The 23,497-nt window shown below is 38.2% G+C and overlaps 1 protein-coding gene across 9 annotated transcripts in view; it reads left to right on the top strand.

The window, feature by feature from the left end:
- The window catches only part of LOC139944860 (guanine nucleotide exchange factor DBS-like), a 120,011-nt gene that overhangs the window by 80,420 nt on the left and 16,094 nt on the right, over positions 1–23,497 (top strand). For all 9 annotated transcript variants that reach the window (XM_071941996.1, XM_071941995.1, XM_071941993.1 and 6 more), the window contains 5 exons: positions 5,974–6,216; positions 18,016–18,119; positions 18,967–19,149; positions 20,606–20,675; positions 21,977–22,075. In XM_071941996.1, coding sequence (XP_071798097.1) covers positions 5,974–6,216; positions 18,016–18,119; positions 18,967–19,149; positions 20,606–20,675; positions 21,977–22,075 — 699 coding nt within the window. The remainder of the gene's footprint in view (positions 1–5,973; positions 6,217–18,015; positions 18,120–18,966; positions 19,150–20,605; positions 20,676–21,976; positions 22,076–23,497) is intronic.

Here is a 23,497-nt window from a genome sequence, read left to right as displayed (position 1 = left end):
TTCAAAAGACATAAAATTTTGATTAAAGTTTCAGACTTTTTTTGTTTGGAGTGACTGACTCTGTGCATGACCCCTGCATTAGTTACACAGAAGCCTCCGTGACAAAAAAAAAATCATATAAAAATGAGTTTCTAAAACAAACACAATAAAAGTTTTGCAAGTGTGAATCACCATGAGTAGGGATCACTCCCAGCAGTGCCTTGCCCATCTTTTATGGTCGGCCAACAAAGAGCGTCACGGTTCAGTGACGTGGGAAGAAAAAAAAGGAAGGTTAAGGATAAATTCTTTTCTTCAAATCCATCAATGCGTAAAGTTGAAATAAAATGTAGACCGTGGTTTTACAAGCTATCATTCATTCACACAATATGTTCTTGGCTGGGAAAAATCGAATGTGAATATAAACAGGCACAAACATGGGATTGTTTTATCGGACGTTTCTTCGGTGAGTTTCTACTTTAATTTGATAAAGTTGTAAAGCTAACTAGCTCTAACTTCTGGAAATTTCTTGAGCAAAAAGTAAAATTATTTGTGACGTACCTTAATTTTGTAAGGAGTGTGAGTAACATCACTTTCCTCTGCATTAAATGCAGTGGATACTATTGGTATTTGGGTCTGTCCACACTAATGGGACCATTTGATGTGACTTTTTTTTATAAATGGGTGACAAAAATAAACAAGAAGAGTTTTGTCAAGCTTGTTTCCCATGCACATTCCAAATCACTTCAAGGTTTTTGTTTGCAAAGAGCAAGACACATTTATCTGTATTTTAGCAATAACTGGGGATCATCTTCAAGATGATTATGTTTGTAAAGGGAATGTTGGACAGACATTTCATACATAAATGGTGAGAAAGGCATAATAATATAAACAGATTGCCAAAAATGTTGTCCCCTACAATGCTGTCCCTGCAAAGAATGTTTCCAGGCAAAACCAAGACATCTGCGTGGGTACTCAAGAAACTACAGGGAATTATCTTGAAGATATTAGGTTTGTAACATGGACAGATATTTGTCACAATATGTCTGTCCATGTTAAAAACAAACATTCATACCAGCTGAAAAACCTCAAGGTACTCTTGGTTTATACAGATAACCATAAAAATAGGGGCAATGGGTCTAACTTAATTAACCTTTGAGTAAATCGATTAATTAATTATTTGTGTTATCCATTTCTAGTCAATTCCAATACAAAATGTCTGTCCTCGTTACAAACAATGTGTCTTAAAGAAAACTGCGTAACTTCTTAAATAATAAGACATTTGTTATACTGTTTGGTAAGCACACTCACTATCAGCAGAGAATTGTACAAAACAAAATACAGGGAAAAATGTTGTGTACCCTCCAAGTCACAGTCCAAAAAGTTATCTTTTGGAACCAAAAAGACCCATTAGTGTGGACAGACCCATTTGTCAAAGACTAGCCTTCACAGTTGGTGTATCTCAACATATGCATAAAATAAAAAACCTGTGAAAATTTTAGTTCAATCGGTCATCGAATTTGCGAGATAATAATGAAAGAAAAATACTCTTGTCACACGACGTTGTGTGCGTTTAGATGGTTGATTTCGAGACCTCAAGTTCTAAACCTGAGGTCTCGAAATCAAATTCGTGAAAAATTACTTCTTTCTCGAAAACTATGGCACTTCAGAGGGAGCCATCAACCTCTCCCCATTACTCGTCACCAAGAAAGGTTTATGCTAATAAATATTTTGAGTAATTTCCAATAGTGTCCACTGCCTTTAACCTTGTTCAAAAAATAGCACACTTTATAATTTGAAGTAGATTTTTTTTCTTTCTTGGTAAATTTGTTCAAAAGTAGGAATTAAACTGCTGATGAGACCACACTGGTTATTCTCAGAACCAATACCACTCCCAAAAGACTTGATACATGGTTGTGTCTGCGAGTTTACTGCAATAATTTTTCTCATGATCCAAAACTTCAAACGTAAATTCCCAATGTGGCATTCATTTGCTTTGAATATGGCATACAACTTTTCAGCTGATCAGCTGATTTCCTCTTTTACTTTTCAAAACAGTGTCATAGAAAACTGAAAAACACTGTAGAAAGTTTAAGTTTGATCAGCCATTTCCCTTTTTTTTTGCAATTGGAAAGTTGCATGTCAGTACAATTATACCAATCCAATCTGGCCAGGTACATGTAGTACGCACATACATGAACATGTATACGTCGTCAGAAACATCAGGAACAGTGACATGTAGTTTTCAATTTCACTTTTATGATTATTTATGGGAAACTTGGTACTGTGAACATTTTATAGCTGGCCTCATATTTCTGAAAATGAAGGACTGTTGTTTAAAAGTATTGAGTTAACCCAACACTATAAGCTTTCAAATTAGTATAATTGGCTTCATACCAAGTACCGGTGAATCCAGTAAGGGATTTGTTGGCAATTTTGATTTGTTACCAGCTAGCCTTGCTCAAGGCAGTCGAATTATTCACTCCGAAAAAAGACCGCCGCTGTATAAAAACCCACCCGTATTCACTGTGCGTAAAACCCACCCGTATTCACTGTGCGTAACATCGCACGACACGATGCCCCCGTACACTATCCGCATGCGGAGGCCGTCAGGCCGACAGCCTTGTAGGATCTGTGTTGAAGCCACTGATCTCATTACTATAATAAGCGAAGAGTTCCCACGGTCAGCTCATTACCATAATGCCCGCGAAAGATGAGACATGTCTACATCATCACACACCACCACAACGGACGCTCAGCGAGCATGATAGGCGTGTGTGATTGGACGTCAAAATGAATAATTCATTTGCCTCACATCCTGTGTTGTCTGATAGGTCTGACGAACGATATACATATTCATGAGCTGCATACTAGCATATCCTCGAGCCCCCCCAATTTCGTCCACTATTGGAATTTTTTCAATACAACACATTAAAACGGGAAGATACAGATCCGACAAGGCTGTCGGCCTGACGGCCTCCGCATGCGGTTAGTGGTGTACGAGTGCGATGACTTGTGTGAACAGTATTCGTGCGATGTGACAGTGTGTATACGGGTTGGTCATTCGGTGTGATCGCACACACCATGCACAGGGTATACGGCGGGTGGGTTTACAGCTGCGTCTTTTCGGAGCAAATAATGCGACTGCCTTGAGCAAGGCTAGTTACCAGCCAGTCCTGTTTGACATGAACCACCTGTAGTTAGTTCAAGTGAAAGTGAGAAAATGTTGCAACAAAAACATTGCCATTGACACCAACTTCCAAACGACAATTAATTTTGTTTTTCTTGTGAAGTGAAAGAGTTAAAAGAGAATCCATTTACTCAGCGATATCCAGTTTTTAAGTGATTAGTATAGGCCTGTTTGCTACTTTTTGGAATAGAAATAGGCTGGGACTAATACTTTAGCTTATAGGATCGTAGTTAACTGTACGATCGGGGAGTCAGTTTTTGAAATGGTCTCAACGTTCCGACTAGCTTGCTCTAGTCATCGTCAGTCTCCTGCCGATGACTAGAGCAAGCTAGTCGGAACATTTAGACCATTTCTAGAACTGACGCAGCGGTAGTACAGTTAACTACGATAAAGTAGTAGTCCCAGCCTATTTCTATACCAACCGCCCAGGTGATAAGCAGGACAGTTCTTTTCATAACTGAGAAGTCGTCCGAACACCCGAAAAAATCTACTCCGCGGTAGTAGAATAAAGCAAGACAGTTCTCTAAGACAAAACTCTACTTGGCAAGTAGATACACACACGGTGTTACCGCAAACCAAATATATGTTGATACCTCACCATGCAATGCCTCAAATCCTATATAAAATCTTTCTTTTTGGCAATACCCCATATTTAAAAACAAGTAAATAATGACTCTGACATTTACTAGGAATCACAACAGAAATGTATTTATTATTATTGTTTTGAATTCAAAGGGTGCATCGTTCCATTTGGACGACTAAACATATTTCTCATCCTCAGGATTTAACAAACAAATAAAAAAAAATCCCCTGAGGAGGTTTTGATATCTTTAGATAATTTGACGTAATTAAACAGATGGTCCTTCCTTGTCAAATAGGAAAGAGAAAAAAAAAGAGAAGAAAAAAAAAATAGCTTTCAAAGAAGAACAAAATCCCCTTTTTTTTTTTTTTTTTGGGGGGGGGGGGTTTGAGCAGACTTGAAGTTAACCCTGGAACCCCGTTGTTCCAGATTTCCAACCCTGCGTGTAATCTTCTACCCCAAGAAAGGAAACCCTTCCATCCTTCCTTAAGGTGGCTGGACAAATACAAAATATCGTTACTTGGGCCTGGTACTTGTGTTTCCCTACCTCCCTTTTTTAATAAAACCCTTAATTTGTAAGTATGTTTTTGTTTATACAAAATAACCTATACGTAAAGCCTGTATTGAGTAAAAACTTGCAAAGTACAGACAAATTTTGCTTAGCGGCAACAGGTAAACTTGCTTAGCAGCAACAGGTAAACAGCTAAATGTGCCTTGTTACATCGGTTGCCCTACTCATATTGTTTGTGCTTAGCACTATTTTCTGCTCAACAGCTTGTTGAACTCTGACCCTGCACTGTGAGTGCAGAGTCACAATCGAGTAGGGTATCATTGTTGCTGAACGACCATCTTAGATTATCTGATGTACAAGTCAATGAGATTGAAAACGAGGCTAGGTTGCATATTAGACTGGTGCAATTTTTTAGGGACAAATTGTTAAATGTCTGGGTATCAGACTGCCAGTCAAATGATAATTCATGTTGCCTGCAATCACCCAGTAATTTTTGTGTTTTGATATTTACCAAGCATTTTTAATTTACAAGTACATCTAACTGAGATGTGTTACATACATTCTGCATTGAGTTTGGTCATTTAAAAGGTCTGGGTAATTTTTATTGGACACAAAACACAATGTCACAAAGAATGATTAAAGTCACCTGGAAATATAATTTTTTTTCTTTCAAACATAAGAGTATATGCTTACGAACAATAAAACAATTTTTTTAGTAATTGTTTGTCACGATTTATATGTTTAAAAAATATATAAAGTTGTTTGGGGGGCTGACTCCGCCTACCCCTTTTGTGACGTCAATCGAGGCAGACTTTGCCTGCAATGCGTAAAGTAAACACACGTGCAAAGTACATGTACGTCCAAGTCGTGAGTTGATACACTTCAAAAAGTGTTTTTCTGCATTCAGCAGCAATACACCTGGTCGGCATTGCTGGAAAAAAACAAAAATTTCTTTTTTTGAAACGTACAAACTCACGACTTGGTTCGTACATGTACTTTGCAATTGTGTTTACTCTACGCATTACAGGCAAAGTCTGCCTCGATTGACGTCACGAACAGTGCCCTCTCAGGTCGGGGTCTACTCTTAGATTTGTAAATAACATAAGAACTGATTTTTTAAAACCTTAGTTAACTGTTTATTCACATTCCACTCATCAAAACACATATATTAGTGACAAAAGCTTTATTTTGAAAAAATACCACTTCCAGGTGACTTTAAACTCACACAGTTTGAAGATAATGATAGTAGAAAGCTTCTTTTAAAATATTACTTGCTGAAGTAATAATAATAAATAATAATAAGACTTGTAATGCGCACATATCCACTCAGCTGGGTGTTCAAGGCGCAGGTTAAAATAAGTGCTTTAGTTAAAATAAAATAAATGAGTAAAATAAGTCAGAAAAATTTTAGCATGTGAAACGTATTTCCGAGACATTTTCTTGCAAGTTTCTCAAAAACGACAGCACCTCAGCAAGTAATATTTTAAGATTTGTACTATTATCTTCAAACGGTGTAAGTTTAATGTAAATCTGTGGACATTGTGTTTTGTTTTACAAAACGTATCCAGACCCTTTAACACATTACTAATAGGATTTAAGGTTATTCTAAAATTGTTAAGACAATAAACAAACTTCATAAGCTCAACCCAAATCATAACAATTAATCCGATTGGCCAGTTCCAAGTGTTTCTCATTCCCATTGGTCATTCCCACCAGGCTATTGTCCATGAGGCCATCACCAAAATGGAAGACGTGAAAATGATGTTTGAGAAACGGCAGGACTCCCTTCTAAAGGTCATCGCCAAATGCGAGAAGGAACGACCCGTTCAGATCGTCCCGGCGACCCCTGTCCAATCGTCACCGAGGTCACGCTCCCCGGGACTATCGCTGTTATCTGGTAATGGATCGCCCAACGATTCACGTAAACCAAAGAAAAAGGTCAAAGGTTACAACACCAAGGTGAGTCCATTTCTAGATTTCTTGATATCAGGTCTGCTCGTTCATGATTGTTCTTAACCTAAACATCTGACGCTCAGTTTAGGCTTGTGAGTTAAAGCCAGGTTTATACTTCACGCACAAGCGAATGTGAATTGAATTTTGGTGACGTAACAATTAATCAATACGCGCTGTTTTTTCAAATTGTGATGCAAGAACATTCGCTTCCGCGTGAAGTATGAACCAGGCTTAAGCCAGAAAGCGGCGCTGAGCTTGCGTGTATATTTTTAGTCACGTGGTACCGTTGATCTCTCATTCATTTCGCAGTCAAATTGTACGTAGGGACTACATGTTTACATATTTAAGTATGTAAATTACTTATTAAGGAGTAGTAATTTATGCTAATGAGTTAGGTGTTCAGGCAACATTCGATTATGTTTATACTACTTGAGTAATAGTTGACTAAGTTCTGAATAGTAATTTATGCTAATGAGTGAAGTGTTTAGTCAACCATTCAGTCTTCTTTGTAGTAAGTTAGGAAAGTGGGTAAATTATGACTGGTAATTTATGCTAATGAGTGAGGCAATTAGGCGGCCAATCAGAGTCATTGAAAGTGACACTTCTAAATCAACAGGAATAAGGAAATAAGTCTGTTATTACAGTTAATAAGGAAAGTCACCAGTGACCAATCGGAGCACAGGAAAGGTTTCCTTATAAATAGAACAGAGTGATAGAAAGGTCGGCTGTCACAGATAGAACATTTTAGGTGAGGGATCAAAACAATCGGTGAACAGCTCTCCTCTCGCTGTGAGGGAACTGTGCAGGAACTGTGAGGGAACTATTGAGGGAGCCGTGAGGAGATTAGGGTTCAATGAAGGACTGAGCTTTAGCAGGGAATACTCATGAAGCCGTCATGGTTGGACCGAGGCTAGATATGATCCGTAAGCTTTCCGTGCGACGCCGCTCCATGCCGGCTGAGGTGCACATTGGCGAGTGCAGCTTTAATGAGACTGTGAGTCTTTCCATTTCCCGCTTCTTTGTGCGGAGACAGGGTAGTTAATTAGGATTGTGGATTGCTCTGTAATGAAAGTTCTGGACGATTACCAAGAACAGAAGTTGATTAAGATAAGTGAAACTGGATTACATGTATATGTGTCTAGTTCGGTGCCCAATTTCGTTGAAGTTGTTGAAGCAGAGAACCGTGCTAAGCAAATTTCTTATGAGGCACCACCAAGTTGGAACAGTGTGAGAGAATGGCATTTTGTCCGGTAACCTGTTTGTTAGCTAAGCAACATTTCTTTTGAGTTTGTGTTTCGTAGCTTTATGAAATTGGGTCCAGGATTTTCACGAAGGGTTAAAATTTATTTTAAGATGATATGTCAGTGGTGCTGTAGTGATTAATATTGTGACACCACACTTTGCTTAGCGGTAGCACTCTACACTACTGCTAGAAAAAGAGAGTAAATATTGAAAACACAGGCTGTGACGTCAACATCCGCATACGCTGTCACATGAGAATGAACCAGGCTTAAAGGCTGTGTCTGTCATCCCTTGGTGCCAAGTTTGCATCTTTCAAGAAAATTGGAAACCAGGGAAATGTACAAACAAATCCCGAATCTGAAAAAATATTCAGCGTCTGTGTCCTATATTCAGCTCACCTACTGGCATCATTGGATATTGGACGCAGAAGTGCTACATTTTTTTGCATTCCACTCCACTTGTAAAATAACTTATAGTATCAGTTGCTACTTGAAAAATTATTGTTTCCTCCTCAGTGTACATGTACATGTAATATTATTCAGCGTGCACACAACATGTTCAGGTTCATGTTCAATATTTTCAGGTTTGGCTGGTCTGTTTTAAAGGAACACGTTGCCTTGGATCGGTCGAGTTGGTCTTTGAAAAGCGTTTGTAACCATTTGTTACAAAATACATATATGGTTATAAAGATGATTTAAAAGTAGAACACAATGATCCACACAAATTTGCTTCGAAATTGCGCGGTTTTCCTTTTACTTTGCAAAATAACACGGTCGGCCATTTATGGCAGTCAAAAATTTGACTCCCATAAATGGCAGACCGTGTTAGTCGACGAGGTAAAAGGAAAACCACGCAATTTCGTGTGATACTTGTGTGGATCATTATATTTTACTTTTAAAACATCTTTCCAATCATATGCACTTCATAACAAACGGTTACAAATGCTTTTCAAAGACCAACTCGACCGATCAAAGGCAACGTGTTCCTTTAACTGTTATATATGTTGGTATACTTCTTTTATAACCACTAAAAAAGTTAGAATATAATTTTATGAGCCTTGTAAAGTGCTTTTAGTAATAATAATAATAACATGCATTTATATAGTGCTAGTAACCCCGAAAAAGTCAAAACGCTTCATAAAATCAAACCAAGTAGAAAACCACAACATGGGGAAGTGACCAAATAAACTTTTAATTAATTTTGAGTTGAACTAAGAATGATTGCCTCCAGTAGGATTCGAACTTGCATTAAAGCCATTATACACTTTCGGAACAGAACAAAAAATAAAAGTTCACAGATTTACAAATAACTTACAGGGTTTACAGCAGGTAATGGTGAAAGACTTCTCTTGAAATATTATTCCATGAAACGCTTTACTTTTTGAGAAAACATGAAAACAATATAAATTCTCGATATCGAGAATTACAGATTTATTTTAAACACATGTCATGACACGGGGAAATGTGCGGAAACAAGGGTGGGTTTTCCCGTTATTTTTTCCCGACTCCGATGACAGATTGAGTCTAAATTTTCACAGGTTTGTTATTTTATATATAAGCTGTGATACACGAAGTGTGGGCCTTTGGACAATACTGTTTACCGAAAGTGTCCAATGGCTTTAATGTGCAGGCACTCTCTGCCATCAAGTTTGTCACACTCTTTGTTTAGGGGGTTCCAGTGAGAAGAAGCCATTTAAAGGCAGTGGACACTATTGGTAATTACTCAAAATAATTATTAGCATAAAACCTCACTTGGTAACGAGTAATGGGGAGAGGTTGATAGGTTAAAACATTGTGAGAAGCGGCTTCCTCTGAAGTGACGTAGTTTTCGAGAAAGAAGTAATTTTCCGCAAATTTGATTTCGAGACCTCAGATTTAGAATTTGAGTTCACTTAATCAAGCATCTGAAAGCACACAACTTCGTGTGACCAAGGTTTTTCTTTCTTTCATTATTATCTTGCAACCTCGACGACCGATTGAGTTCAAATTTTCACAGTTTTGTTATTTTGTGCATATGTTGAGATACACCAAGTGAGAAGACTGGTCTTTGACCAATAGTGTCCAGTGTCTTTAACCTGTAACTGTTGTTTAAGCCAGTAAAATCGGACAACACAACAGTATAGTTTTGGCAGTGTCAGAGTTTTAAGCCTTACTGGCTCGTAAATTTGTCTACATGTACAATCTGAAGGATGTTGACGGGTTCGGGAAAGTTCTGCAGGATCCCTTTTTGTATGGTTTTCCCCCAAACCATTTTATCAAAAGAAGTCCACTTCCTTTAAAGGGTTTTGATACCTCTTGTAGATCAAGTTTTTTGCGATGACATGAATCCCTATGACTGTGAATGAAGATGAATGTACACAATATAATTTACCTGTAAAAGTTTTACCCTTGTTAGTTGTCTAGTTTTTGAGGGGAAAGTAGGTGAAAATCACAGAGCAATGTTTCAGGAGAGGGGTGTAAATCAATGCTGAAATAATTTTTGTCTCACTGAGACAAAAATTATTCTGGTGAAATTGTTTTACTCATTTCTCAAAAACTACAGCACCTCAGCAAGTAATATTTGAAGGGAATCATTCTACCATCATTATCTTTAAAGGGAAGGTACACGTTTCGTAATTACTCAAAACAAATGTTAACTTAAAAACTGACTTGGTAATGAGCATTGAAGAGCTGTTGATAGTATAAAAAATTGTGAGAAATGGCTCCCTCTTAAGTAGCCTAGATTTTGAGAAAGAGGTAATTTCTCACTAAAATAATAAAAGACTTCTAGCCAGAAGTCTTTTATTTCTATCTGAAAGCACACAAATTCGTCCAACAAGGGTGTTTTTTCCGTCATCATTTTCTCGCAACTCCGATGACCAATTGAGCTCAAATTTTCACAGGCTAGTTATTTTGAGCTTATGTTGGGATACACCAAGTAAGAGGACTGGTCTTTGACAATTACCAAAGGTGTACCTTCCCTTTAAAGTTTAAATGTCAATCTGTGGACACTTTTTTTTTTGTCACACAAAAAGTACTCAAACCCTTTAAAGTTTTGTGGGTCATACAAGACAGATAGGATCAGCGGTATTGGTTTTGTGGTACTTGATTGTGAGAACTGTTTGTTGTTATAATGGGACGAGTGTGAAATGATACATGGTTCTTTTATGGTTTGAACTCATGCTGTACATTGTTCAACTTCCTGGTTCCATCTAAAGTGGGAAATAAATAGCAGTTAAAGGAACACGTTGCCTTGGATCGGTGGAGTTGGTCTTTGAAAAGCGTTTGTAACCGTTCTTTATAAAATGCATATGGGTAGAAAGATGTTGTAAAAGTAGAATACAATGATCCACACAAACATGCCTCGAAATTGCGTGGTTTTCCTTTTAACTTGTCAACTAACATGTCGGCCATTTATGGGGGTCAAAATTTTGACTCCCATAAATGGCCGACCATGTTAGTTCGCTTAGTAGAAGGAAAACCACGCAATTTCGAGGCAAACTTGTGTGGATCATTGTATTCTACTTTTAAAACATCTTTCCAACCATTTGCATTTTATAAAAATCGGTTACAAACGCTTTTGTTTTGACCAACTCGTCCGATCCAAGGCAACGTGTTCCTTTAAGACAAATATTATGTTAATGATTTATAGCTGTTGGAATATGGATTAAGAATTTGATATTGGGGAGGCTAATAGTAAAAACAATTTTCTTGGGGCTTCATTACAAGGATTTTTACAGATTGACTTTAGCCAGAAAAAGATGCATTCGTGCAGTGTAAGTAGGAGTATTTTTGGGGGTTAAAATATAGATTTGATGTCTGTATATGTTCAGGTTTCGAAGTAGTAGATCAAACAACGTATTTATTTGTAGTTGTTTTGGTTTTTGTGTTGTTAAGGATGTGGTTGATAACAGTGCAGTGTCATCCGTTTATGCTGTTAAACACGTTTGGTAACTACTCAAAATATTAGCATACAAAACTTGTTGGTTATGAGCAACGGAGAGCTGTTGATAGTATAAAAAATTGTGAGGAACGACTCCCTCTGAAGTAACCTAGTTTTTGTGAAAGAGATAATGTCTCACTAAAATATTTGAATTAAGTTTGAGACCTCAGCTGAGGTCTCAAATTCAAGACATTGGACACTTTTGGTAATTACTCAAAATAATTGTTACATGTAGCATAAAAACTTACTTGGAAACAAGCAATGGAGAGTTGTTGGTAGTATAAAATATTGTTAGAAACGGCTCCTGCTGAAGTAACATGTATAGTTTTTGAGAAAGAAGTATATTTCTCGCTTACATATTTGAATTAAATTCGAGACCTCAGCTGAGGTCTTGAATTCAAGGCATCTGACATGTCTGAAAGCACACAACTTGTGCGACACGGGTGTTTTTTCTTCCACTATTTTCTCGCAACTTCGACGACAAATTGAGTTCAAATTTTCACTGGTTTGTTATTTTATGCCTGTTGAGATACACCAAGTGAGAAGACTGTTCTTTGACAATTACAAAAGGTGTCCATCGCTTTAACTTCACTACTGCGGACTGAGATCTCAATGTGTCTCAACATTTTGACTAGCCTGCTCAAGTAGAATAAATAGCAAGACAAGTTGTCATAGAACAAATCTACTCAGCAAAGTTCATGTACGCACTTCTGACATTTTTCTTTGCTGGCTGCTTTGTTGATTAGTTGTCATTATTTTGTTCTTCATTTGTTAACTTTTTGTTTTGTTTTACTAACATATTTCCATAGTCCACTTTTCCTGATCACCAACTGTACGTCCCTCCGCCACATCAGGTAGTACTAGTCCACATTCTCAAAAATAACGGAATTAATTTACTCCTTTTTTTAAGCGGTGCTGCCAAAAAAAGTCGCTGGTCATTAAGGGGTGTTAGGTGGTTGCCATGGTGATCTGTTACTCCCTACCAATTTCTGAACTTATTCCCTGGTGATGGTCTTTAAAAACAAATTGAAAAAATTGAACACCCTGGTGTGGTTCCAAAACAGGAAAGGCGAATCCCCATCTCCCCCTAATATGCATAAATAAGTGACAAAAAAGACGAAGGCAACAATTTGTTCATGGCCCAATTTCATTCTCCCTTTTTATTTTCTCTCTTCCATTTTGTGTGTGTTTTGCATGTAGGAGTATCACCCGGAATAGCATCCCTTTGCACTTGCACTTCTCATTCCAGTGGGTGGTTTACCAAGAAATCCCTCCGCATGACACTGCATGACTAATAATAATGGGATTAATAACAGAGTCATTGTCACCCAAACTTTCCCAATTTGGGGATATGTTACCATGATCGGAACCTTTTGTCCCAAATAGGTTATCTAAATGTAGTTGTTTCTCATTGAGAAAAGAGCCCCAATTGGGGTCTACAACTCTACATGACATGTACATTTACCCCAATTGGACACCTTGTTCCAATCGGACACTTTGTTCCAATCGGACACTTTGTTCCAATTGGACACCTTGTTCCAATCGGACACCTTGTTCCAATCGGACACCTTGTTCCAATCGGACACCTTGTTCCAATCGGACACCTTGTTCCAATCGGACACCTTGTTCCAATCGGACACCTTGTTCCAATCGGACACCTTGTTCCAATCGGACACCTTGTTCCAATCGTGACACCTTGTTCCAATCGTGACACCTTGTTCCAATCGGGCACCTTGTTCCAATCGGGCACCTTTCTCCAATCGGACACCTTGTTCCAAACGGACACCTTGTTCCAATCGGACACCTTGTTCCATTCAGACTTTGTTCCTATCGGACACTGTTCCAATCGGACTCCTTGTTCCAATCGGACTCCTTGTTCCACTCATACACCTTGTTCGACTCATACATGTTGTTCCATTTGGGATAACAACCACCCCAAACCAGGAATATTTTGGATGACAATGACACTTGCATAGTTAAAACGCAAATAATACCCACTTCCATAAAGCTGCTGAGCTTACAAATCTGCTAAGCAAAGTTCGAAGGAAACCAGTCACTAGCCGAAATGCTGTAGTTATTGATAGTCTATGTGACTGGTTCCCGACTAAAGCTCTGCTTAGCAGAAAAAATGTTTTGTGCTGAGCAGCTTTATTAGAATGGGAGACTTTTGAGTCACTTGTGGTGGCAGCAGACTCGCAGGTAAAATCCATGTGGCCATGAACCTTATGCACATGATGTCATTTCAGTAGGGCGCCCTCAGCAAGAGGTCAAAAGACGGTTGCTGATTGGCCCATCCTGTGCGCGTAGTGTGTGTCTCTCTTGTTTCATTATCGTTCTCATTTTAAGATGGCGGCTGGATGACACCAGTGCATAAGGTCAATTGATATTCAACTTTGCCTCTGGAATGTGCCAAAGCCATTATTGAAAGAGTTGCGATTTGAGGTAGTTTTTGGTCTTAAGGACGCATGGGCGAACACAGGGTGCTAGACAAATCTGTCCATTGGGTTGTGCGCAGTTGGACAGAAAATGGCATCCAGCAACCACATGACCAAAGAAAAAAGGGGTGGATTTCACAAAGAGTTAAGTCTAGTCAGGTGTTGAATAACTCCTAGGACTAGTCCTAAGTCAGGACTATCTTTTTGAAATCAACCCCGCCAGCCGATTTCACTAGTTGGGATTAGTAAGTTGCCTATTTTAGAATGGGTTTCAATGCATCCTAATGTCTATGGATACGGAACTTAACTCGTCCCAAGATTAATCCTAGATTAGGAAGAGTTTGGTGAAATCGACGGCTGGTCTCTCTATGTCGCAACACTCTCAATACACAGCTCTGGAATGTGTATATCAAAACTTCAAGTCCATGTTTTACAAAGATAACTGCATTCATAAAAGTAGATATATAAATTTCATGCAAAAAATATATTTAATGGCCAGACATTTCGACCCTCTCAGAGTCTTTCTCGAAGGCCATTAACCATTTTTTGCATTTACACCATTGGTTGGTTGGTACATGTAAGTCGTTTGTAACAGCTAATTCTATTTTAGTAATAATACAAATCTATAAAACGCACAAACCCACTCAGGTTGCTCAAAAAAGTTCCAACAACAAACAAGGAGAAAGAAAATGCTTTTGATATGAGATGTGTTTTGAGAGATTTGTATTAACTCTTTCACGCACTGACCGACTCTGCTGATAAGAATACCAGAGCTGAAGGCCCGGTTCATACTTCTGGCGAATGCGAATGCAAAACGAATCTTGACGTCACAAATTTGCAACGAACAATTCGCAGCAGTTGAACTCTGCTCTACTCCCTTGCGAATAATCGCTGCGAAAGGAGGGTGTGACGTCAAATTCATGTCAAATTCGCTTCGCATTCGCGTTCGCATGAAGTATGAACCGGGCTTAAGTCCGCTGCTCCTAACCACTCAGCCACAGCACGTTATTCTAGGCGGGAAATACCCAAAAGAATTAATGTCTTAAAACATTAGCCCCTGGTAATATTACCACAGGATGATCTTTTCTTGGAGTTACTCGAAGTGTGTGCATCAAAACCTATTCAGCAAAGTTTGTTGCCCTGGAGCAATTAACATTTTTTGTTCTCACAGAAATTCCTCTTTTGGTTTTTAATCTGACCCAATAATCAGTTTGTTTTTTCTAACCACTAATGTATTTCTTTTTTAAAAAGAAACAAACCTCTTTCACTTTTGTTCTGTCAAGTTGTGTTTGTCAAATGTTGTCATTTTCACTGAGTAATGTGGTATTGAGTTTATTTCAGTGTTTTGGGTGTTACATGAGTTAAATGAATTGGCAGTTCTGATTAATGGCCGGGCGTCTCAACCCTAGCAGAGTCCTTCTCGTAAGCTAAATGACAACTTAACAAACGAGAACAGGCTACACAAATGTAATTGTTATACCTCTGTACAAATTGTGAAGTTTGATTGGTCGAGAACCAATCACGTGCCGTGCAACAAATCCGCATGTTACATGGCTCGACGGGCCCGGTAACATAAAAAGTGATGTACACCGGTGTACATCACCTTGATCGTTCCCAACGTTGGTCGAATTCCAGCACTGTGTACGCTGTGTTCGTCTGCTTATTAAACAATGAATAGACCATCGTAATAATGTTTGAAGATGACAATAGAACTTCGAGAAGAGGAATAACAATTAAACAAAGGTATAACAAAACAATTGTTGCACGCTGTGACTGGGGTCCATGGGTTTTGTACACCCTCACAGGGAAATGGCACCCTCGGCTTCGCTACAAGTGCCATTTTCCCCCCTCGGGTGTACAAAACGCCATGGACCCCCGTCCCAGCGTGCAACATTTGTATAGTGTATCATAAGCAGTGAAGTGGAAACACATGTACATAAATAGAGAGAGAAAGACTCAGAAAGCACACAGAAAAAAATTGAAAAGCTTGTCATTTGTTGATTTTACTGCACTAGTTTCACTTTCTCTGAAAGAAATGTACCACATAAAGATGATGGCATCAAAATTTCCTTCTTGGCAAGTATCTATTTATATAAAACTAGTAGGGGAGATGGCCTTAGCTTTCTATCCAAACCGGACATTCGTCAGAGGCAAAATATATATTATTTTAGAGTATGTTTATCTAATAAGTTTTCTATTTAAGTGAATAAGTCGACATGGCAAAATAATCTTACTTAATACACTACATGTAGCCTTTTTTTTTTTACATTTTGATTGTTTTAATCCTATATAAAACGTAAATAAATTAAAACTAACATGGGAAAACTTCATTTAAAAAAGGTGATCACGTTTTTGAAATATCGCTGAAAAATCGAAACGAAGTATTGTCCATGCAGGAAGAATAATCCCTATTAAAGGAATACACAATCTTAGTAACGCTTCTCAGATTCAAATTTTGGGGCATAATAGATGAGCTACAATATGATATCATGTTGTTAATGCAAGTACAAGTTTAACCCTCCTACTGTTTTACCATTCAATATCACCAACTGTGGTTTCAATTTATAGATGGGGTTAAATTGTTATGATACATGTGGTTAATGCAATCTACACATTACACAGTCAACCCTCCTACTGCCTGACAATTCAATATAATCAACTGTGATTTTAAATAATAGATTTAAGGTTAAATATTATATCTTGTGGTGTGGTGAATGGACCAATACAGTACACAGTCAACCCTCCTACCGTCTGACCATTCAATCAGTTTTTTAATGGTTGGCCAACTTCTCTGGAAAATGTTGCCAAGAGCATGCAGGAAGAAGCTCGGAATTCTTTTTAGATTATTATTTAGAGGGGAAACACATGTAAAAAAAATGTTGTTATTGATATTTTGTAATTATATTATGTGTATGTTCAGGCCAGAGCTGGATATTGAGAGAATGTTGCAACCAGTTTGCTTTGGCTGTTTGGTGCTGGACATCATTAATCCAAGGCCCTTTTCAAAACGACTGGATTTGGCTTTGGATTCTGTTGTTTTGACAGTTGCGCGTGCTTCAAGTATACGTGCCCAGGGTTTCAGACGAGAGGACGGAGCATGAAGCCGAATCCAAAAATGAAGCCGTGGTTTCGAAAAAGGCCAAAAAATAGCACAAACCCAATGTGCAGTCTAGTCTGGCACCCTGTGTGCAGACATGCACTGTTTGTTACTTTGGGGGGTAGGCACCCGGGATGGGCTTTTAAATAGCAAGTTGTTGCAACTCTCTCAATAAACTGCACAGGTCTTAATTGTAAAAATTGGGCTCTCCGAACAAACATTAAAATAGAGTATTATATATTTTAGTTTTTGCACACTGCTGTATTTATTTATTGACATCACTGCTGTTTTATAAAACAGTGCAATGTACAGATTTTACTGGGACTATTTTTGTTTATTTCATGTTTCTTCCTGCTATAGTTCCCCTCGATGATGTCATAGCTAGTCCCTGACCAATTAAATCACCCCAAAGTGGATATTTTAAACTGGGAACCGCCAAAAGGACATCATGACTGTTCTTTCGGAAATTAGTGGCTCAGAAATTAAGAATCTTTTTAAGAAAGCTGTCCCATACATGTAGGCCTACCTCTCTCGATTTATAAATATAAAAATATTACCCTTTTTCAAACTCTCCCTGGGATCCCTGGAAAGTGTTACTCTCTTAAAGACAAGCTGTACTGTTGGTAATTGTCAAAAACCAGTATTAGTGTATCCCATGCATAAAATAACAAACCTGTGAAAATTTGGACTAAACTGTACATCAAAGTTGCAAGGGAATAATGAAAGAAAAACACCCTTGTTGTAGTATTGTGTGCTTTCAAATCCCTGAGAAAGGCTTTCTCATATTCAAATCTTTATTTGCTCACAAACAGGGGATTGAATTTCAGATTAGTCAGTGTCTAGTTTAGTCGTTATTACAAAATCCGAAATGGCAAAATGCTTTGGCAACAAATCTATAAAATACAAAATGTTGTAACTCCTTTACCTTTTCAGTTTTGTTTTTCAAATCCAAGGTACTGTATTTTTTTAATCACAGTTGTTGTTTTCAGTAAGTTGTTTAACTCCATCTGAAACTAGTTTTCTTGGCTAGTGAATTTAAAAATAATTACTTTTGTGTGTCCATGAATAAGATTATTATTATTACTTTTTTTTTAAACTGTTTAATTTCAGACGGATAAAAGGATAGAGATTGTCCGAGGAGACAGCCCAGACTTTGGTCACGTCATCATTACGGAAAACGGCGATAGCCCCAACTCCTTGTCCGCCAAGAGAAGGTAATTTTTTCGTCTTCAATTGCTCTTTTTTTCTTGACAGACGTTTAATCGATATTCTGGTGAATATTTCCTTTATTGATCTAATAGCATGGGATTCGGTACACAGTCATAGTGTGTCAGTAAGGAAAGGTATTTGGGGCCAGTGGCAGATTCGTCCTTTGTAAAAAATATAGGTAAAATCACGAGCATTTCCCAATTTACAAATGGCTGCCACTGGTTGCTACTCTATCCATATAATTTTTGTACACGGCGTGCGGCGTGTCGTTGGTCAGCGGATAAGAACACCAGACTCAAGCTGTGGTGTTTCTGACTAGCAGATGGTGGGTTTGAGTCCCGGTAGTGACACTTGTGTCCTTAAACAAGACATTTTACAATTATTGCTGCATCCTTAGGACGGAGCATACTGCTTAATCTTTGATTTTGTCTTTGTGCCATAATGTTTGAATCTCTATGTAAAAACTTACCTAAAGCCCGGTTCATACTTCGTGCGAATGCGAATGCGAATGCAATGCGAATATGATGTGAATTTGACGACACAACCCTCCTTTTGCAGCGATATTCGCAATTGAGTTGAGCAGAGTTGAACTGCTGCAAATTATTTGTTGCGAATTTGTGACGTCAACATTCGTTTCGCATTGGCATTCCCAGGAAGTATGATCTGGGGTTTATGACGTTTATGACGGGGTCACATTTTTTTTTTAAGGATTAGTTTTGTTGTGTCTAGGTTTTACCGTACCTTGAACACCCAGCAGGGTGGGTATGTTCGCATTACAAGTCTTTATTATTATGAATATTATTATTTTTATTATGGCTCTTTTTACCCTACCCCCACCCCCCTTCTTTCCAGACATGTCATCACGGAACTCATCGAGACGGAGAAGCTGTACGTCAATGAGCTCCATGCCGTCTTGAGGGGGTACATCCAGGAGATGGACAACCCTGACCTCATGCCCTTCATTCCTGAAGCCCTTCAGGGAAACCAGGAAATTCTCTTCTCAAATTGGGATCATATTTATCGATTTCACAGCAGGTAATAAAACAAAAATCACTCTGTATCATCTTAAAGGCACTGGACACTATTAGTTATTACTCAAAATACTTGTTAAGCAAAAAAAATACTTGGTAATGAGCAATGGAGAGCTGTTGGTAGCATAAAACAATGTGAGAAACGGCTCCCTCTGATGAAGTAGGGTAGTTTTTGAGAAAGAAGTAAAGTACTGAGTATACAGTGCTAACACACATCGGTGTATGGGTAAAAACCAAAATTAATATTCTTTATCCCCGATGCTAATTTAATCTATTATAAAGTAATTTCTCGCTCAAATATTTGAGTTGAATTCGAGACCTCAGCTTAGTTCTCAAAATCAAGCATCTGAAAGAACTTGTGCGACAAGGGTGTTTTTTTCTTCCATTATTCTCTCAAAACTTCACAACCAATGGAGTCCAAATTTTATGCATATGTTGAGATACACCAAGTGAGAAGACTGGTCTTTGACAATAACCAAACATGTCCAGTGTCTTTAAAGGTAGGGTCGTAGATTGGTTAAAACTCCAATAGTTGATGACCATAAAAACTTACTTGGTGAGAGGTACTGTGGCTGTTAATAGAATAAACTGTTCTAAGAAAAGGATTCACTTTGAGGTAATTTAGTTTGGATATAATGTTCACCACAAAACAAAGGTGTTTCATTATAACAACACGAAAGTAGTATGAACATGTATTACTTAACAGAGGTTTTACTTTCAGTGACATGTGTTTTGTGTAGAGCATTTGTTGTGGTTTTATCCTAGAAGAAAATCAGAATCCACAGGCATTTTTTAAAGTAACTGACGACATACAATGTAATCTTTACACTAGAGCGCAGGCCTGTGATCTTCACCCTTGGTCCAGTAAACTCACAACTGGACCAGTCCTGGGCTGGATTTCACAAAGAGTTGAGACTAGGCTTATATCGACTTGGGACGAGCTTACTCATCCTAACTTAGGACTAGCCATACGTTTTAATATCTCCTACCTAACTCTATGTGAAATCAACCCCTGTTTTCTTGCGCTTCAATAACTCTGGATACTAGAGAGATGCAGTATGTACCTGAGTCATCCTGGCATGTCCCTGCATCATAATTTCAGAGTGTTAGGGCAACTTCCACACTTCTTGATAGCGTAAAGGAAAAGTAGGCGGGTTTGCTCAGAAACGATCTCAACAGCCTCCCCTATGGGAATTTTGTGCACAGAGCTAATTCGATCCCAGTTTAATGTTCAATCTTAAACTTAACTTAACTTAACTTAATTTAACTTAACTTAACTGAAGTTAACTTAACTTAACTTTCAAACTTTGAAACAGCGCTTTATAAATGCATTTAAGTTTAAGTTAAGTGTGTTGTTCAATTCACTGTGTAACATTAATTTAAACTACAGTAGTGCCAGTTTACCCAAGAAATGATACATAAAATGAAAATACTTTGTTTTTGTTATTATTGTTTGGCAGCACATTCCTCGTGGAGCTAGAAAGTTACATCAACACCCCAACGTTAATCGGCAAATGTTTTGTAAAAAGGGTGAGTATACGTTCAGTTCGCTTCAGTTCTTCTTTTAGCCGTCGATAAAACATTTTCCTGGCGGGTGAATAGTTTGAAAATCATAAAGCAAGATGAAACAATAACAGCCACACAAATATAAAATGTCTCTGGGTATTTTGAGATATTCAGTTCTCAAACTGGAACTGAAAAATGAAGTAACCAAGAGATAGCAATTTTGCAACAACCTTCTTATTGTGTGACCGTTAAATATCATCCACTGTTGTTCTGAACAATAAACTATGCTAGCCTGCAATATTATATCATGTGTGAATGCTTCTACAGAGTACACAGTCAACCCTCCTACTGTCTGATCGTTCAATATCATTCATTGTTGTTCTGAACAATAAACTATGCTAGTCTGCAATATGATATCAAGTGGTGAATACCCTCCTACTGTCTGACCACTTATTGTACATCATCAACTTTATTCTTGAATGAAAGATAAAGTATGCCAGCCTGCAATATTATATCATGTGTGATTGCTTCTACACAGTTCACAGTCAACCCTTCTACTATTTGACCGATCAATATCATCCACTTTGGTCTTGAATGATAGATAAACTATGCCAGCCTGCAGTATTATATCATGTGGTGAATGCATCTACTCAATATACAGTCAACCCTCCTACTGTCTGACCATTGAACATCATTGATAGCCAAACTATGCCAATCTACAATATGACATAATGTGAGGAATGCATCTACCCAGAACCATCTGTTCATTTTCAAAGAAATGTCAGGAAACACAACTAAAGATTCTTCCAAAGTGAGAACGGCAGTGTTCCCCTTGTGTTCCTTTGTTCTGGTGTCCCCACTCTGCTGACGATACCATGACACAGTTCACTGGGGTCAAGTTGTTAGACTGCAGGACTTGCAATCACAAGGTTGTGGGTTCGGTTCTCCCAGCTAACCGCTGATTTCACAATGACTAGAATGAATATTGTCGTCTAGTTACTGAATCACAATTTCGTGATTTGTGTATTCATAATCATAGACGTTAAACCAATGTTTGTATGAGAGAGATTGGTTGTTGTTAGCCTTGGTTTATTTCCCTTTGGTGGAGTTTGCCGCGTTCCCTTGATTGGAAGATCATTCAAACAAACAAAAAAACCTTGCACAACCCATGCAGTTGAATGGTTTAAAAATTTAATGCAGCTCGCTGGAAATGTCACAAAGAGTAGGAGTAATAATGACAAACAAAAATTTTGCAATATTTAAAATTTTGCTTGAAACATTCATTCTTTTGTTTGATTTTTTGGTGTCTCTCTCTTTTTTTGCAGAAAGAAGAATTAGATAGTTTATACAGCACCTATTGTCAAAACAAACCTCGGTCAGAAATTCTAAGAAGAGAATGCGGTAACGATAATCCCTTCTTCCAGGTAAGAACTGAAAACAAAAAGCTTAAAAACATTTACAAATTTATAAGTTTTTTTTTCAATAAGTTTAGGGGTTGAACAAAGGATTGCTTTTAGATGACACTAAAAATAATAGTAGCTTCTTATAAAGCGCTCAAATCCATCAATAATGGCTGCAACATTGTGTAATGGTGCTCCAACGTTATTACCCCTGGTCATTAGGCCATTTATTTAATTCCTTAAACCATCTCGGCTCCCTTGTGTGCTGCCAAGTATGTACCAATTTACCCCTGTACTGGGTGAATAGTATACACATATTGAGTGGCTCGGAGTGGAATGGGGCTAGTCCAAATTTTACCGAGCGATAATATTCCTTCCATTCCACGAATTAAAGCCACTCAATATTTGTTTTATACATAACTGACATAAAGATCCTTGTCATTTGATGTATTTTAAAAGTATAACATGAAAAATCACACAAATTACTGACAACCAAAAATCATATAGCGCCGTGTACAATGCATAAATCGGATCACAACCTTTTGCACAGGTGCTCCTTTGTTTTAGCAGCGGCGCTACGGCGCTGTACTGCTCAAAAACATTGGGAACAAGGATGATCCTAACTTTTGAATGGGAAATGCTATTCCCCATAGGTCTTTTTGATTGCCGGATGGGAGTAATAGTGGTTGTCACGTGAAGTAAGTTCCACCAATCAAATGACAAGGATCTGTATGTCAGTTATATAAAAGAAATTATAGTTAAGTGTCTTGCTCCTGGACACAGTTGTCATGACTAGGATTCGAACCCACACCCCGATGACTCAGCCACCAGAATTTTAGTCCGATGCACTAAACCGCTCGGCCATTTTTTATTATACACATATTGACTGGCAATGAGGTAACCAGTGTACGTCTCTTCCCCGAGAGACTTTGAGTGACCAGAAGAGGGACCTATTCCCGAGGCCGAGGGAAATAGGCCCCTCTTCTGGTCACTCACATGCCCGAGGGGAAGAGATGTACACTAGTTACCAAATTATGCCCCAGTCAATATGTGTTTTATAACACACCTTTGTCATAAATGTGAAATAAGAAGAGAAATCTGGAAAAGAAGGGAAGTTTTGTAGTTGCTGTTCACGGTTCACGTCAAGAGGGGGCGCTGTAACCAGGCACTGTTTTAAAAGATTAGTGCCCAGCGCGCACTAATCCCACAAAACATGCGCGCGCAATCTCTAGACTATAGTTCACCCTACGTGACCTAGTTTCAGCCAACCAGAATACGGAACAAGCAAGAGGTGAGTTATAAAGTGCATTAGTGTTGGAAGGTAATTCTTAAGGACACAAGTGTCAACACCGGGACTAGAACCCACACTCTGCTGATCAGAGTCACCAGAGCTTGAGTTAGGTGCTCTTGACCGCTCAGCCACAACAAGATCAAAAGTCCTGAAGA

The sequence above is a fragment of the Asterias amurensis genome, chromosome 12 (genome assembly GCF_032118995.1).
Source record: "Asterias amurensis chromosome 12, ASM3211899v1".
Lineage (NCBI taxonomy): Eukaryota > Metazoa > Echinodermata > Asteroidea > Forcipulatida > Asteriidae > Asterias > Asterias amurensis.
The sequence above is the reverse complement of the archived record's forward strand: the minus strand, read 5'-3'. Positions and strand labels throughout refer to the sequence as shown.